Below are 14097 nucleotides of genomic sequence, written 5' to 3'. Positions count from 1 at the left end.
TATAAATGACATCCATAGTTGCTTTCAAAATTTCCGAATTTCTATGTTTTGCTGATGACCTGAAATGCTTCAAGGCTGTCTCTTTTACTACTGATTGTATCAACTTGCAGTCAGGTTTGTCCAGACTTGTGGACTGGTGTGAAAGCAATTGCATTAATTTAAATCCAAACAAATCCCTTACTATGTATTTCTCTAAAGGCGTTACCCCTTGGCTCTTCCCTATGCAATTTCTAACATCATCTTGATCAACATCTTATAGTCCTATTTGACAATGCTCTATCCTTCAAAATTTCATATCTCAGTGATTGTTTCTAGAGCCCTTAAAATGGGTGGCTTTGTCAAGAGATGTACAAGAGATTTCAAAAATATCTCAGCAATCCGCCTATTGTATTGTTCATTGGTCAGACCCCTTTTGGAATTATGCTTCTTCAGTCTGGAATCCTCTCTATACATGCCACGTACACAAATTAGAACAAGTGCAAAGAAGATTTTTGCGGTACTTGGCTTTTAGGACTGGATTGGATCCCCCTGATAACTATCATTACAACTATGATTCACTTCACACGAGATTTTCTCTCTCCTTTTCAGGTTCCTAGGCAATGTAGGGGCTTACAGAATCTCTACAAAATTTTTAATGGTATTGCTGATTGCCCAGATCTCTTGTACTCTATTAGAAGACTATATATGTTAGAACTTTTTAACCGGAAATGATATAAAAACCAAAAGTATACATTTGTTCTCATCTGGCTAAGGCACGTCGAATAATATATCGCTTATACTATTTCGTTGGCTTTAAAATAGTATTTCCGGCTGCAACTCTAAAACCGCAAGTCCGAGGTCAAATTTCTCATCTTTAATACCAGCCTTAGCTGTATTAATAACGGGGGAGTTTTATTCGCGGACGGACGGACAGACAATCATGAAAACATATCGCTTGTACTCTTCCGGCGACTTTAAAACAATACTTCCGGTTGTATTTCTAAAACCTGAAGTCATATTTAAAATTTCTCACCTTTAGTACCATCTTTGGATTATAAGCTTTGATTTGACTGTCATTCTACCTGGTATAATCAGCGCCGCCGAGAGGGATGATCGGGCCCCGGCAAGAAGTGACGAACGGGTCCCCGCAAAAGGTGAAGAGCGAAAAAAATTGTTCAACTTTTATAAAAATAAACTTATCAATACATAGTAAAAATATGTAATAAGAAACATTTCAAATATAAATTTTATTAAATTTTCATTTTATTTATATCTAATGGTGAAAATATTTATAATACAGGTGCTTTTCGAGTTTTCTGATTGGAAAAGATGTCTATAACTTTCGAAAAATCGCAGGATTTTACCAAATCATTCTCAATGCACAGAGTTGAAAGGCGAGTTAACCAATCCTCTTTCATTGTAGATATCACAGCATTCTTTATGCGGAAAAGAAAACTAAAGGATCTTTTCGCTTCTGCGATTGTCACCGGCAATGTGCAAAATATTCTTAACGCAATAACGAGGTTAGGAAATAATGAATCTAATTTGAGATGTTTAATTTTATTAAGTAAATCTATTGGAGAAATTGCAGGGAAAGATTTAAGGAAGGCGCAGCATAGGTAGAAGAAAAATGTCCTGGCAGAGAAATCTCAGAGAATGAGTTTTCCTACTATTAAAATCTCAACAATCAACTAAAGGTCATGTTAAATATAGCCGAGGATTAATTAAACGTATTATGGACATAAAGTGAAGAGCAAAAAAAAGCGGGAAGAATTACGTCTTTGGTCTGGTCGACGCCGGGCCCCTTACATCGCCGGGCCCCGGTAAAATGTACCGGCTGTACCGCCCTCTCGGCGGCCCTGGGTATAATGACGAATTGTGTTTACGGACGGACAGACGGACGTGGACAATTCAAAGTATTCACACTTTTTCAAAATTGGGTGAAAAATTCTCACAATTTGGTTTTTATTTTAGGTGCTTCACAGGATATCACACTGGAAGTTGCAATTGCCGAACCATTCAATGCTCCCAATTTGAAAACATGTACTGGTAAAAGATCATATAAATGTGAAATGTGTAGTAAATTGTTTACTTTAAAAAGTAATTTAAAACAGCATATGAGACTTCACACTGATGAAACACCTTATAAATGTGAAATTTGTAGTAAGTTGTTTACTACAAAAGGTAATTTAAAAATGCATATGAGACTTCACACTGGTGAATATCCTTATAAATGTGAAATTTGTAATAACCAGTTTACTTTAAAAGGTAATTTAAAACAGCATATGAGATATCACACTGGTGAAAAACCTTATAAGTGTGAAATTTGTAGTAAGCAATTTAGTCACTTAAATAGTTTGAAGCATCATATTATGGTAGTTCACACTGTTGAAAGGCCTTATAAATGTGAAATTTGTAATAAGCAGTTTACTTTAAAAGGTAATTTAAAACAGCATATGAGACATCACACTGGTGAAACACCTTATAAGTGTGAAATTTGTATTAAGCAATTTAGTCACTTTAATAGTTTTAAGCATCATATGGTAGTTCACACTGAGGAAACACATTATAAATGTGAAATTTGTAGTAAGTTGTATAACGCAAAAAGTAGTTTAAAGACACATATGAGACTTCACACTGGTGAATATCTTTCTAAATGTGAAATTTGTAATAAGCAGTTTACTTTAAAAGGTAATTTAAAGCAGCATATGAGACATCACTCTGGTGAAACACCTTATAAGTGTGAAATTTGTAGTAAGCAATTTCGTCACTTACAGAGTTTGAAGCATCATATGGTAGTTCACACTGATGAAACACCTTATAAATGTGAAATTTGAAGTAAGTTGTATAATGCAAAAAGTAGTTTAAAGATGCATATGAGACTTCACACTGGTGAAACACCTTATAAGTGTGAAATTTGTAGTAAGCAATTTAGTCACTTCAATAGTTTGAAGCATCATTATGGTAGTTCACACTGTTGAAAGGCCTTATAAATGTGAAATTTGTAATAAGCAGTTTATTCAACTAAGTAATTTAAAAGAGCATATGAGAGTTCACTCTAGCCAAAGAGCATATAAATGTGGAATTTGTAGTAAGCTGTTTACTACAAAAGGTAGTTTAAAGATGCATATGAGACTTCACTCTGGTGAAACACCTTATAAATGTGAAATTTGTAATAAGCAATTTACTCAAATAAGTAATTTAAGTACGCATATGTGAGTTCACTCAAAAACCGCAAAAACCTTATAAATGTGAAAGTAATAAGCTGTTTACTACTAAAGCCCTAATAACACAAAACATTCCAGGAATGTTCCTAGAAAGTACACACAGGACATTGAAAACATTCCTGGAATGTTCCCAAAAGCACACGAACGTCCCTGGAAAGTCCCAGGAATGTGCTGTGTCAGCATTTTAAGCATTCCTTGAATGTCTTGTTGGAACATTCCATGAATGTCTACGAATGTTCTTTGAACATTCACAGTATATTTTTTAGACTGAATGACTTGTTGAAACATTCCATGAATGTCTTGAAACATTCCATGAATGTCTACGAATGTTCTTAGGACATTCAAAGTATATTTTTAGACATTCTCTGAAATATATCGTCAGTGATGTGACAATACCTCCTATATGTTTTTCATGAGTTTTGCAGGAGACGAAAAACATTTTTTAAGGTCACCTCCTGTTTTCATACGTAAGTTTTGACTTGTTTTGTAGTAAATAGGTAGTTGAATTTACTACAAAACAAGTCAAAAAATATATGAAAACAGGAGATGGCCGAAACAAGTTTTTAGTCTCTCTTACAAATCTCATGAAAAAACAAATAGGAGGTATTGTCACATCACTGACAATATGTGGCCATACCAAATAATACATCCTTGATAAATATAAACATTTTTATTGCACAAAATCTTTTCATACATTTTTTTAATGTAGTTTACTGATATTCCTATAAAAAATGTGTTACATTTGCTTTGTAAACCTTTCTTTTGCCTTTCGTAGCCACATATTCCGTTTCCTTCCTGGTTTTCTGTAGACCACTTCTCTCAGCTGATTCTAAAAAAATTAAAATAAATGGTAATTTTCCTATCCTTCACAATTAACAATCAGAAGAGATATTAGGTATTTACAGGTAATAATATGGATAAATAATAATAAAATAAATATTAAATAATATTTAAATAAATAATATTTTGTATTTTGACAATGACGTCCAATGTGGTTCATTACAAAAATGCCACAAAGAAATAGCTTTTTCAAAAAGAAATAAGTATTTGTTTTATTATATTTATTGTTTTTACTGTCTACTTTAACGTTAGATTATAACTTAATTCTTGTTTTCTATTTCTGATGTTTTTATTTATTTACATTGAATATTAATCAAATAATTGAAGACACAAGTGCGTGAAGGGTCTATGTGACATTTGCAAGTTATTGAGAAAAATGAAGTTAAAGTTTTTATACTAGAACTTTTTTACTACAAGATCTAAACAGACTAAATTTATAGGATAGGTAGTCCCAAAACTTTTATATTTATTAACACTATTAAAAAAAACTTAAAAAAATATTTATTATATATTTTTTATATATAAAAAGTGTACATAGATCCTTTATGCACTTACATTTTAAAATTTACTATGTACATAGATCCTTTACACTCTAGTAACTTAGAAAATATTAATTTTAAAACGTGTTTGGCTTGTTTGAAAGATTTTTAGGTTCGAACAACTTACTTTTAACAAAAACACATGTTTTGAAAAATTTGTCACATAGACCCTTCATGCACTTGTATCTTCAATTAAACAATGTCAACTTAGATCTCTGATGTAGATAATGAAGTGCAACGGTATCTATATTGTACGGACTGTATTATTAATTAGGCATTTATTAGTTAAGCATATTACCTGTGTGACATAAGCTATTGGAACAGCACAGTCTCTCAATGAACAGATGAAAGTGAAGTTATGTCAATATCTTTTTCTAAAAAATGTTTTGAACATACTCCTCTATTAGCATTATTAACAAATTTATATTTTAAATAAAAAATATGATTAATGAACTCAAAAATATTATAAAACAGCTTAGAAATTGTTTATTAGTATCTTTATATTCTGTGTATTCATTAATTGGTACCATTACAGTGTGAGGTCTACCATTGTGTTTTAAACGCAGACATTAGCAAAAACGCAAAAAGAAGAATAATTATTTTAATTTTACAAATAATAGTTTTGTTATTATCTCTATTTACTATATTAGTTAGGAATAAGCCGAAGTTTGTGGCTTATTCGCAGTTAAAATAATAAATTGATATGGCCAATTATTAACTTCGAATAATTCTTCTGATTTATGCATTTTATTGACTTTGTAAAGATTTTCATTATGGTGTTCTGAGAAAAGATTAAAAAAATATGGTATCGTTTAGCCACACAGGTGGGTATATACAGTGCCAGTAAAAAAATCTTTACAAAGTGAATAAAATACATAAATCAGAAGAATTATTATTTTAACTGTATAAATTAAAAATTTGTCTTATCAATTTACTATTGTAGTTGGGAAAAGGCTACAAAATTAGCTTATTTTGTACACTATACTAGATAAGGATATGGAGACGGCTTACTATGTTTTACTTTTACTCTTTTGTTAACGTTTCAAAATATTCAATGACTGAAAAATTAATCGAGAAACGTTATCTACGTTACTTAAAAGATGTTTTATTAATAGTATTAGTATGAATTTATTTTCTGAAATATGAGTAATTCCTTTGTTTACATATTTGCATACTAACTTATGAATGAAACGTTATTTCTGCAGATTTTTAATCTACATTGCTTCTGCTACTGCAACTGCGTTGAGAACAGGACACCATTTGATGCACTATCGTAATAATACTATTATTAAAGTTATATATAAAAGTCTCCGAATTGAAAAAATCCTTTCTTTTACGTGCTTTTACGTCCTTTAGCAAAACAAAAACGAGGAACGGCAAGATGGCCGAAGCGAGGTCGTTCGGTGGTTGGTCGTTTTTAGTCACGTGATGCCCTCTCTAAGCGTCTTGCACAAATACACGCGCAGCAAATTTGAAAATGAATGCATTGAAGAATAATTATAAATGTCTCTCTTCGTTTTTGCACAAGTTTCTGTTATAATGTTATATCTGTTACAAGTATTTATTATTTGGCAGCTTAAAATATAGGAACATTGGTAGTATGTTCACAGAATGTCTTATGGTAACATTCCAGGAATAATTTAATCAGATGTTCACCGAATGTTCCCTGAATGTCCAGGACATTCAAATATTGATAGAACTTTGGTAGTACATTCCTGGAATGTTTTGTGTTGTTAGGGAGGTAGTTTAAAGATACATATGAGACTTCACACTGGTGAAACATCTTATAAATGTGAAATTTGTAATAAGCAAATTACTCAAATAGCTCATTTATATGAGCATATCATCGTTACTTGACAATGCTGTATCCTTCAAAATTTCATATCTCAGAGATTGTTTCTAGAGCCCTTAAAATGGGTGGATTTGTCAAGAGATGTACAAGAGATTTCACAAATCTCTCAGCAATCCGCCTATTGTATTGTTCATTGGTCAGTCCCCTTTTAGAATTATACTTCTTCAGTCTGGAATCCTCTCTATGCATGCAACGTACACAAATTAGAACAAGTGCAAAGAAGATTTTTGCGGTACTTGGCTTTTAGGACTGGATTGGATCCCCCTGATAACTATCATTACAACTATGATTCACTTCACACGAGATTTTCTCTCTCCTTTTCAGGTTCCTACGCAATGTAGGGGCTTACAGAATCTCTACAAAATTTTTAATGGTATTGTTGATTGCCCAGATCTACTGTACTCTATTAGAAGACTATATATGTTAGAAAACTTTTTAACCGGAAATGATATAAAAACCAAAAGTGTACATTTGTTCTCATCTGGCTAATGCACGTCGAATAATACAGGGTGTAACAAAAATACAGGTCATAAATTAAATCACATATTCTGGGACCAAAAATAGTTCGAATGAACCTAACTTACTTTAGTACAAATATGCACATAAAAAAAGTTACAGCCCTTTGAAATTACAAAATGAAAATCGATTTTTTCGAATACATCGGAAACTATTAGAGATTTTTTATTGAAAATGGACATGTGGCATTCTTATGACAGGAACATCTTAAAGAAAAATTATAGTGAAATTTGTGCACCCCATAAAAATTTTATGGGGTTTTGTTCCCTTAAACCCCCCCAATTTTTTGTGTACGTTCCAATTAAATTATTATTGTGGTACCATTAGTTACATTCACTGCCATTAAAACTTTTTTGCCTCTTAGTATTTTTTCAATAAGGCAGTTTTTATCCAGTTGCGGCTTCTTTTTTAATATGTTTACATAAAAAATTTTTGGGGGTTTTGTTCCTTTAAACCCCCCAAATGTTTGTGTACGTTCCAAATAAACTATTACTGCGGTACCATTAGTTAAACACAGTGTTTTTAAAACTTTTTTGCCTCTTTGTATTTTTTCGATAAGGCACCTTTTATCGAGACGTGGCTTCTCTTTTAATATGGTTCAAAATCTACCTAAAAATATAAATCATAAATAAATTTTCATATTTTTACTAAGTCTCCATAATCGTACTTAACCATATACAAATATGTGGTGGATTTGACAAATATTCTAAATATCTCGATAAAAACTGACTTTTCGTAAAAGTACTAAGAGGCAAAAAAGTTTTTAAAATATGCTGTTTAACTAATGGTACTACAATAATAATGATTAAATTGGAACGTACACAAAAGTTTGGGGGGGGGGGGGGGTTAAAGGAACAAAACCCCAATAAAATTTTTATGGGGTGTCCAAATATCACTATAATTTTTTCTTAAGATACTACTGCCATAAGAATGCCACATGCCCATTTTCAATAAAAAATTTCTCATAGTTTTTGATATATTGGAAAAAATCGATTTTCATTTTGTAACTTCAAAGGGCTGTAACTTTTTTTATGTGCACGTTTGTCCTAAGGTAAGTTAGGTTCAATCAAACTATTTCTGGTCCCAGAATATGTGATTAAGTTTATAACCTGTATTTTTGTTACACCCTGTATATCGCTTATACTATTTCGTTTACTTAAACATAGTATTTCCAGTTGCAACTCTAAAACCGCAAGTCCCCGATCAAATTTCTCATCTTTAATACTAGCCTTAGTTCTATTAATAACGGGGGAGCTTTATTCGCGGACGGACGAACAGACAATCATGAAAACATATCGCTTGTACTTTTCCGGCGACTTTAAAACAATACTTCCGGTTGTATTTCTAAAACCTGAAGTCATATTTAAAATTTCTCACCTTTAGTACCATCTTTGGATTATAAGCTTTGATTTGACAACTCATTTGTCATTCTACCTGGTATAATGACGGAGGAGTTGTGTTTACGGACGGACAGACGGACGTGGATAATTCAAAGTATTCACACTTTTTCAAAATTGGTTGAAAAATTCTAACAATTTGGTTTTTATTTTAGGTGCTTCACAGGATATCACACTGGAAGTTGCAATTACCGAACCATTCAATGCTCCCAAATTACATTTGAAAACATGTACTGGTAAAATATCATATAAATGTGAAATGTGTAGTAAATTGTTTACTTTAAAAGGTAATTTAAAACAGCATATGAGACTTCACACCGATGAAACACCTTATAAGTGTGAAATTTGTAGTAAGTTGTATACTACAAAAGGTAATTTAAAGATGCATATGAGATTTCACACTGGTGAAACACCTTATAATTGTGAAATTTGTAGTAAGTTGTTTACTACAAAAGGTAGTTTAATGGTGCATATGAGACTTCACACTGGTGAAACACCTTATAAGTGTGAAATTTGTAGTAAGCAATTTAGTCACTTAAATAGTTTAAAGCATCATATTATGGTAGTTCACACTGTTGAAAGGCCTTATAAATGTGAAATTTGTAATAAGCAGTTTACTTTAAAAGGCAATTTAAAACAGCATATGAGACATCACACTGGTGAAACACCTTATAAGTGTGAAATTTGTAGTAAGCAATTTAGTCACTCAAATAGTTTGAAGCATCATATGGTAGTTCACACTGAGGAAACACATTATAAATGTGAAATTTGTAGTAAGTTGTATAATGCAAAAAGTAGTTTAAAGACACATATGAGACTTCACACTGGTGAATATCCTTATAAATGTGAAATTTGTAATAAGCAGTTTACTTTAAAAGGTAATTTAAAGCAGCATATGAGACATCACACTGGTGAAACACCTTATAAGTGTGAAATTTGTAGTAAGCAATTTCGTCACTTGAAGAGTTTGAAGCATCATATGGTAGTTCACATTGTTGAAAGGCCTTATAAATGTGAAATTTGCAATAAGCAATTTATTCAACTAGGTAATTTAAACGAGCATATGAGAGTTCACTCTGGCAAAAGAGCATATAGATGTGGAATTTGTAGTAAGCTGTTTACTACAAAAGGTAGTTTAAAGATGCATATGAGACTTCACTCTGGTGAAACACCTTAAAATGTGAAATTTGTAATAAGCAATTTACTCAAATAAGTAATTTAAATACGCATATGAGAGTTCACTCAAAAACCGCAAAACCCTTATAAATGTGAAAGTAATAAGCTGTTTACTACTAAAGGTAGTTTAAAGATATATATGAGACTTCACACTGGTGAAACATAAATGTGAAATTTGTAATAAACAATTTACTCAAATAGCTCATTTAAATGAGCATATCATCATTATTTGACAATGCTCTATCCTTCAAAATTTCATATCTCAGAGATTGTTTCTAGAACCCTTAAAATGGGTGGCTTTGTCAAGAGATGTACAAGAGATTTCACAAATCTCTCAGCAATCCGCCTATTGTATTGTTCATTGGTCAGACCCCTTTTGGAATTATGCTTCTTCAGTCTGGAATCCTTTATATACATGCCACGTACACAAATTAGAACAAGTGCAAAGAAGATTTTTGCGGTACTTGGCTTTTAGGGCTGGATTGGATCCCCCTGATAACTATCATTACAACTATGATTCACTTCACACGAGATTTTCTCTCTCCTTTTCAGGTTCCTAGGCAATGTATGGGCTTACAGAATCTCTACAAAATTTTTAATGGTATTGCTGATTTCCCAGATCTACTGCACCCTATTAGAATACTATATATGTTAGAAAACTTTTTAACCGGAAATGATATAAAAACCAAAAGTATACATTTGTTCTCATCTGGCTAAGGCACGTCGAATAATATACCGCTTATACTATTTCGTTGACTTTAAAATAGTATTCCCGGTTGCAACTCTAAAACCGCAAGTCTTAGGTCAAATTCCTCATCTTTAATACCAGCCTTAGTTGTATTAATAACGGATGAGCTTTATTCGCGGACGGACGGACAGACAATCATGAAAACATATCGCTTGTACTCGTCCGGCGACTTTAAAACAATACTTCCGGTTGTATTTCTAAAACCTGAAGTCATATTTAAAATTTCTCACCTTTAGTACCATATTTGGATTTTAAGCTTTGATTTGACAACTCATTTGTCATTCTACCTGGTATAATGACGGAGGAGTTGTGTTTGCGGACGGACAGACGGACGTGGATAATTCAAAGTATTCACACTTTTTCAAAATTGGTTGAAAAATTCTCACAATTTGGTTTTTATTTTAGGTGCTTCACAGGATATCACAATGGAAGTTGCAATTACCGAACCATTCAATGCTCCCAAATTACATTTGAAAACATGTACTGGTAAAATATCATATAAATGTGTAATGTGTAGTAAATTGTTTACTTTAAAAGGTAATTTAAAACAGCATATGAGACTTCACATTGATGAAACACCTTATAAATGTGAAATTTGTAGTAAGTTGTATACTACAAAAGGTAATTTAAAGAGGCATATGAGATTTCACACTGGTGAAACACCTTATAATTGTGAAATTTGTAGTAAGTTGTTTACTACAAAAGGTAGTTTAATGGTGCATATGAGACTTCACACTGGTGAAACACCTTATAAGTGTGAAATTTGTAGTAAGCAATTTAGTCTTTTAAATAGTTTGAAGCATCATATTATGGTAGTTCACACTGTTGAAAGGCCTTATAAATGTGAAATTTGTACTAAGCAGTTTACTTTAAAAGGCAATTTAAAACAGCATATGAGACATCACACTGGTGAAACACCTTATAAGTGTGAAATTTGTAGTAAGCAATTTAGTCACTTAAATAGTTTGAAGCATCATATGGTAGTTCACACTGAGGAAACACATTATAAATGTGAAATTTGTAGTAAGTTGTATAATGCAAAAAGTAGTTTAAAGACACATATGAGACTTCACACTGGTGAATATCCTTATAAATGTGAAATTTGTAATAAGCAGTTTACTTTAAAAGGTAATTTAAAGCAGCATATGAGACATCACACTGGTGAAACACCTTATAAGTGTGAAATTTGTAGTAAGCAATTTCGTCACTTGAAGAGTTTGAAGCATCATATGGTAGTTCACATTGTTGAAAGGCCTTATAAATGTGAAATTTGCAATAAGCAATTTATTCAACTAGGTAATTTAAATGAGCATATGAGAGTTCACTCTGGCAAAAGAGCATATAGATGTGGAATTTGTAGTAAGCTCTTTACTACAAAAGGTAGTTTAAAGATGCATATGAGACTTCACTCTGGTGAAACACCTTAAAATGTGAAATTTGTAATAAGCAATTTACTCAAATAAGTAATTTAAATACGCATATGAGAGTTCACTCAAAAACCGCAAAACCCTTATAAATGTGAAAGTAATAAGCTGTTTACTACTAAAGGTAGTAAACAGGTGAAACACCTTAAAATGTGAAATTTGTAATAAGCAATTTACTCAAATAAGTAATTTAAATACGCATATGAGAGTTCACTCAAAAACCGCAAAACCCTTATAAATGTGAAAGTAATAAGCTGTTTGCTACTAAAGGTAGTTTAAAGATATATATGAGACTTCACACTGGTGAAACATAAATGTGAAATTTGTAATAAGCAATTTACTCAAATAGCTCATTTAAATGAGCATATCATCATTATTTGACAATGCTCTATCCTTCAAAATTTCATATCTCAGAGATTGTTTCTAGAACCCTTAAAATGGGTGGCTTTGTCAAGAGATGTACAAGAGATTTCACAAATCTCTCAGCAATCCGCCTATTGTATTGTTCATTGGTCAGACCCCTTTTGGAATTATGCTTATTCAGTCTGGAATCCTTTCTATACATGCCACGTACACAAATTAGAACAAGTGCAAAGAAGATTTTTGCGGTACTTGGCTTTTAGGGCTGGATTGGATCCCCCTGATAACTATCATTACAACTATGATTCACTTCACACGAGATTTTCTCTCTCCTTTTCAGGTTCCTAGGCAATGTAGGGGCTTACAGAATCTCTACAAAATTTTTAATGGTATTGCTGATTGCCCAGATCTACTGAACCCTATTAGAATACTATATATGTTAGAAAACTTTTTAACCGGAAATGATATAAAAACCAAAATTATACATTTGTTCTCATCTGGCTAAGGCACGTCGAATAATATACCGCTTATACTATTTCGTTGACTTTAAAATAGTATTCCCGGTTGCAACTCTAAAACCGCAAGTCTTAGGTCAAATTCCTCATCTTTAATACCAGCCTTAGTTGTATTAATAACGGATGAGCTTTATTCGCGGACGGACGGACAGACAATCATGAAAACATATCGCTTGTACTCGTCCGGCGACTTTAAAACAATACTTCCGGTTGTATTTCTAAAACCTGAAGTCATATTTAAAATTTCTCACCTTTAGTACCATATTTGGATTTTAACCTTTGATTTGACAACTCATTTGTCATTCTACCTGGTATAATGACGGAGGAGTTGTGTTTGCGGACGGACAGACGGACGTGGATAATTCAAAGTATTCACACTTTTTCAAAATTGGTTGAAAAATTCTCACAATTTGGTTTTTATTTTAGGTGCTTCACAGGATATCACAATGGAAGTTGCAATTACCGAACCATTCAATGCTCCCAAATTACATTTGAAAACATGTACTGGTAAAATATCATATAAATGTGAAATGTGTAGTAAATTGTTTACTTTAAAAGGTAATTTAAAAAAGCATATGAGACTTCACACTGATGAAACACCTTATAAATGTGAAATTTGTAGTAAGTTGTATACTACAAAAGGTAATTTAAAGAGGCATATGAGATTTCACACTGGTGAAACACCTTATAATTGTGAAATTTGTAGTAAGTTGTTTACTACAAAAGGTAGTTTAATGGTGCATATGAGACTTCACACTGGTGAAACACCTTATAAGTGTGAAATTTGTAGTAAGCAATTTAGTCTTTTAAATAGTTTGAAGCATCATATTATGGTAGTTCACACTGTTGAAAGGCCTTCTAAATGTGAAATTTGTAATAAGCAGTTTACTTTAAAAGGTAATTTAAAACAGCATATGAGACATCACACTGGTGAAACACCTTATAAGTGTGAAATTTGTAGTAAGCAATTTAGTCACTTAAATAGTTTGAAGCATCATATGGTAGTTCACACTGAGGAAACACATTATAAATGTGAAATTTGTAGTAAGTTGTTTAATGCAAAAAGTAGTTTAAAGACACATATGAGACTTCACATTGGTGAATATCCTTATCAATGTGAAATTTGTAATAAGCAGTTTACTTTAAAAGGTAATTTAAAGCAGCATATGAGACATCACACTGGTGAAACACCTTATAAGTGTGAAATTTGTAGTAAGCAATTTCGTCACTTACAGAGTTTGAAGCATCATATGAAACACCTGAAACACACTGATAAAACACCTTATAAATGTGAAATTTGAAGTAAGTTGTATAATTCAAAAAGTAGTTTAAAGATGCATATGAGACTTCACACTGGTGAAACACCTTAAAAGTGTGAAATTTGTAGTAAGAAATTTAGTCACTTCAATAGTTTGAAGCATCATATGGTAGTTAACACTGTTGAAAGGCCTTATAAATGTGAAATTTGTAATAAGCAGTTTATTCAACTAAGTAATTTACATGAGCATATGAGAGTTCCCTCTG

General features: G+C 32.0%; 1 protein-coding gene across 1 annotated transcript; it reads left to right on the top strand.

Moving 5' to 3' along the window:
- The first annotated feature begins 5 nt into the window (after window positions 1–5).
- LOC126882737 (zinc finger protein 208-like) lies at window positions 6–13874 on the top strand. The gene is made up of 5 exons (XM_050647726.1): window positions 6–114; window positions 1954–2670; window positions 8506–9459; window positions 10680–11570; window positions 13000–13874. Exons 1-5 carry the CDS (start codon window positions 6–8, stop codon window positions 13872–13874), a joined length of 3546 nt encoding a protein of 1181 aa, XP_050503683.1.
- The last annotated feature ends 223 nt before the right edge of the window (window positions 13875–14097 follow it).

This window comes from Diabrotica virgifera, chromosome 3 (genome assembly GCF_917563875.1).
Source record: "Diabrotica virgifera virgifera chromosome 3, PGI_DIABVI_V3a".
Lineage (NCBI taxonomy): Eukaryota > Metazoa > Arthropoda > Insecta > Coleoptera > Chrysomelidae > Diabrotica > Diabrotica virgifera.
Note: the sequence above shows the minus strand (reverse complement) of the source record. Positions and strands in the feature narration are given on the sequence as shown.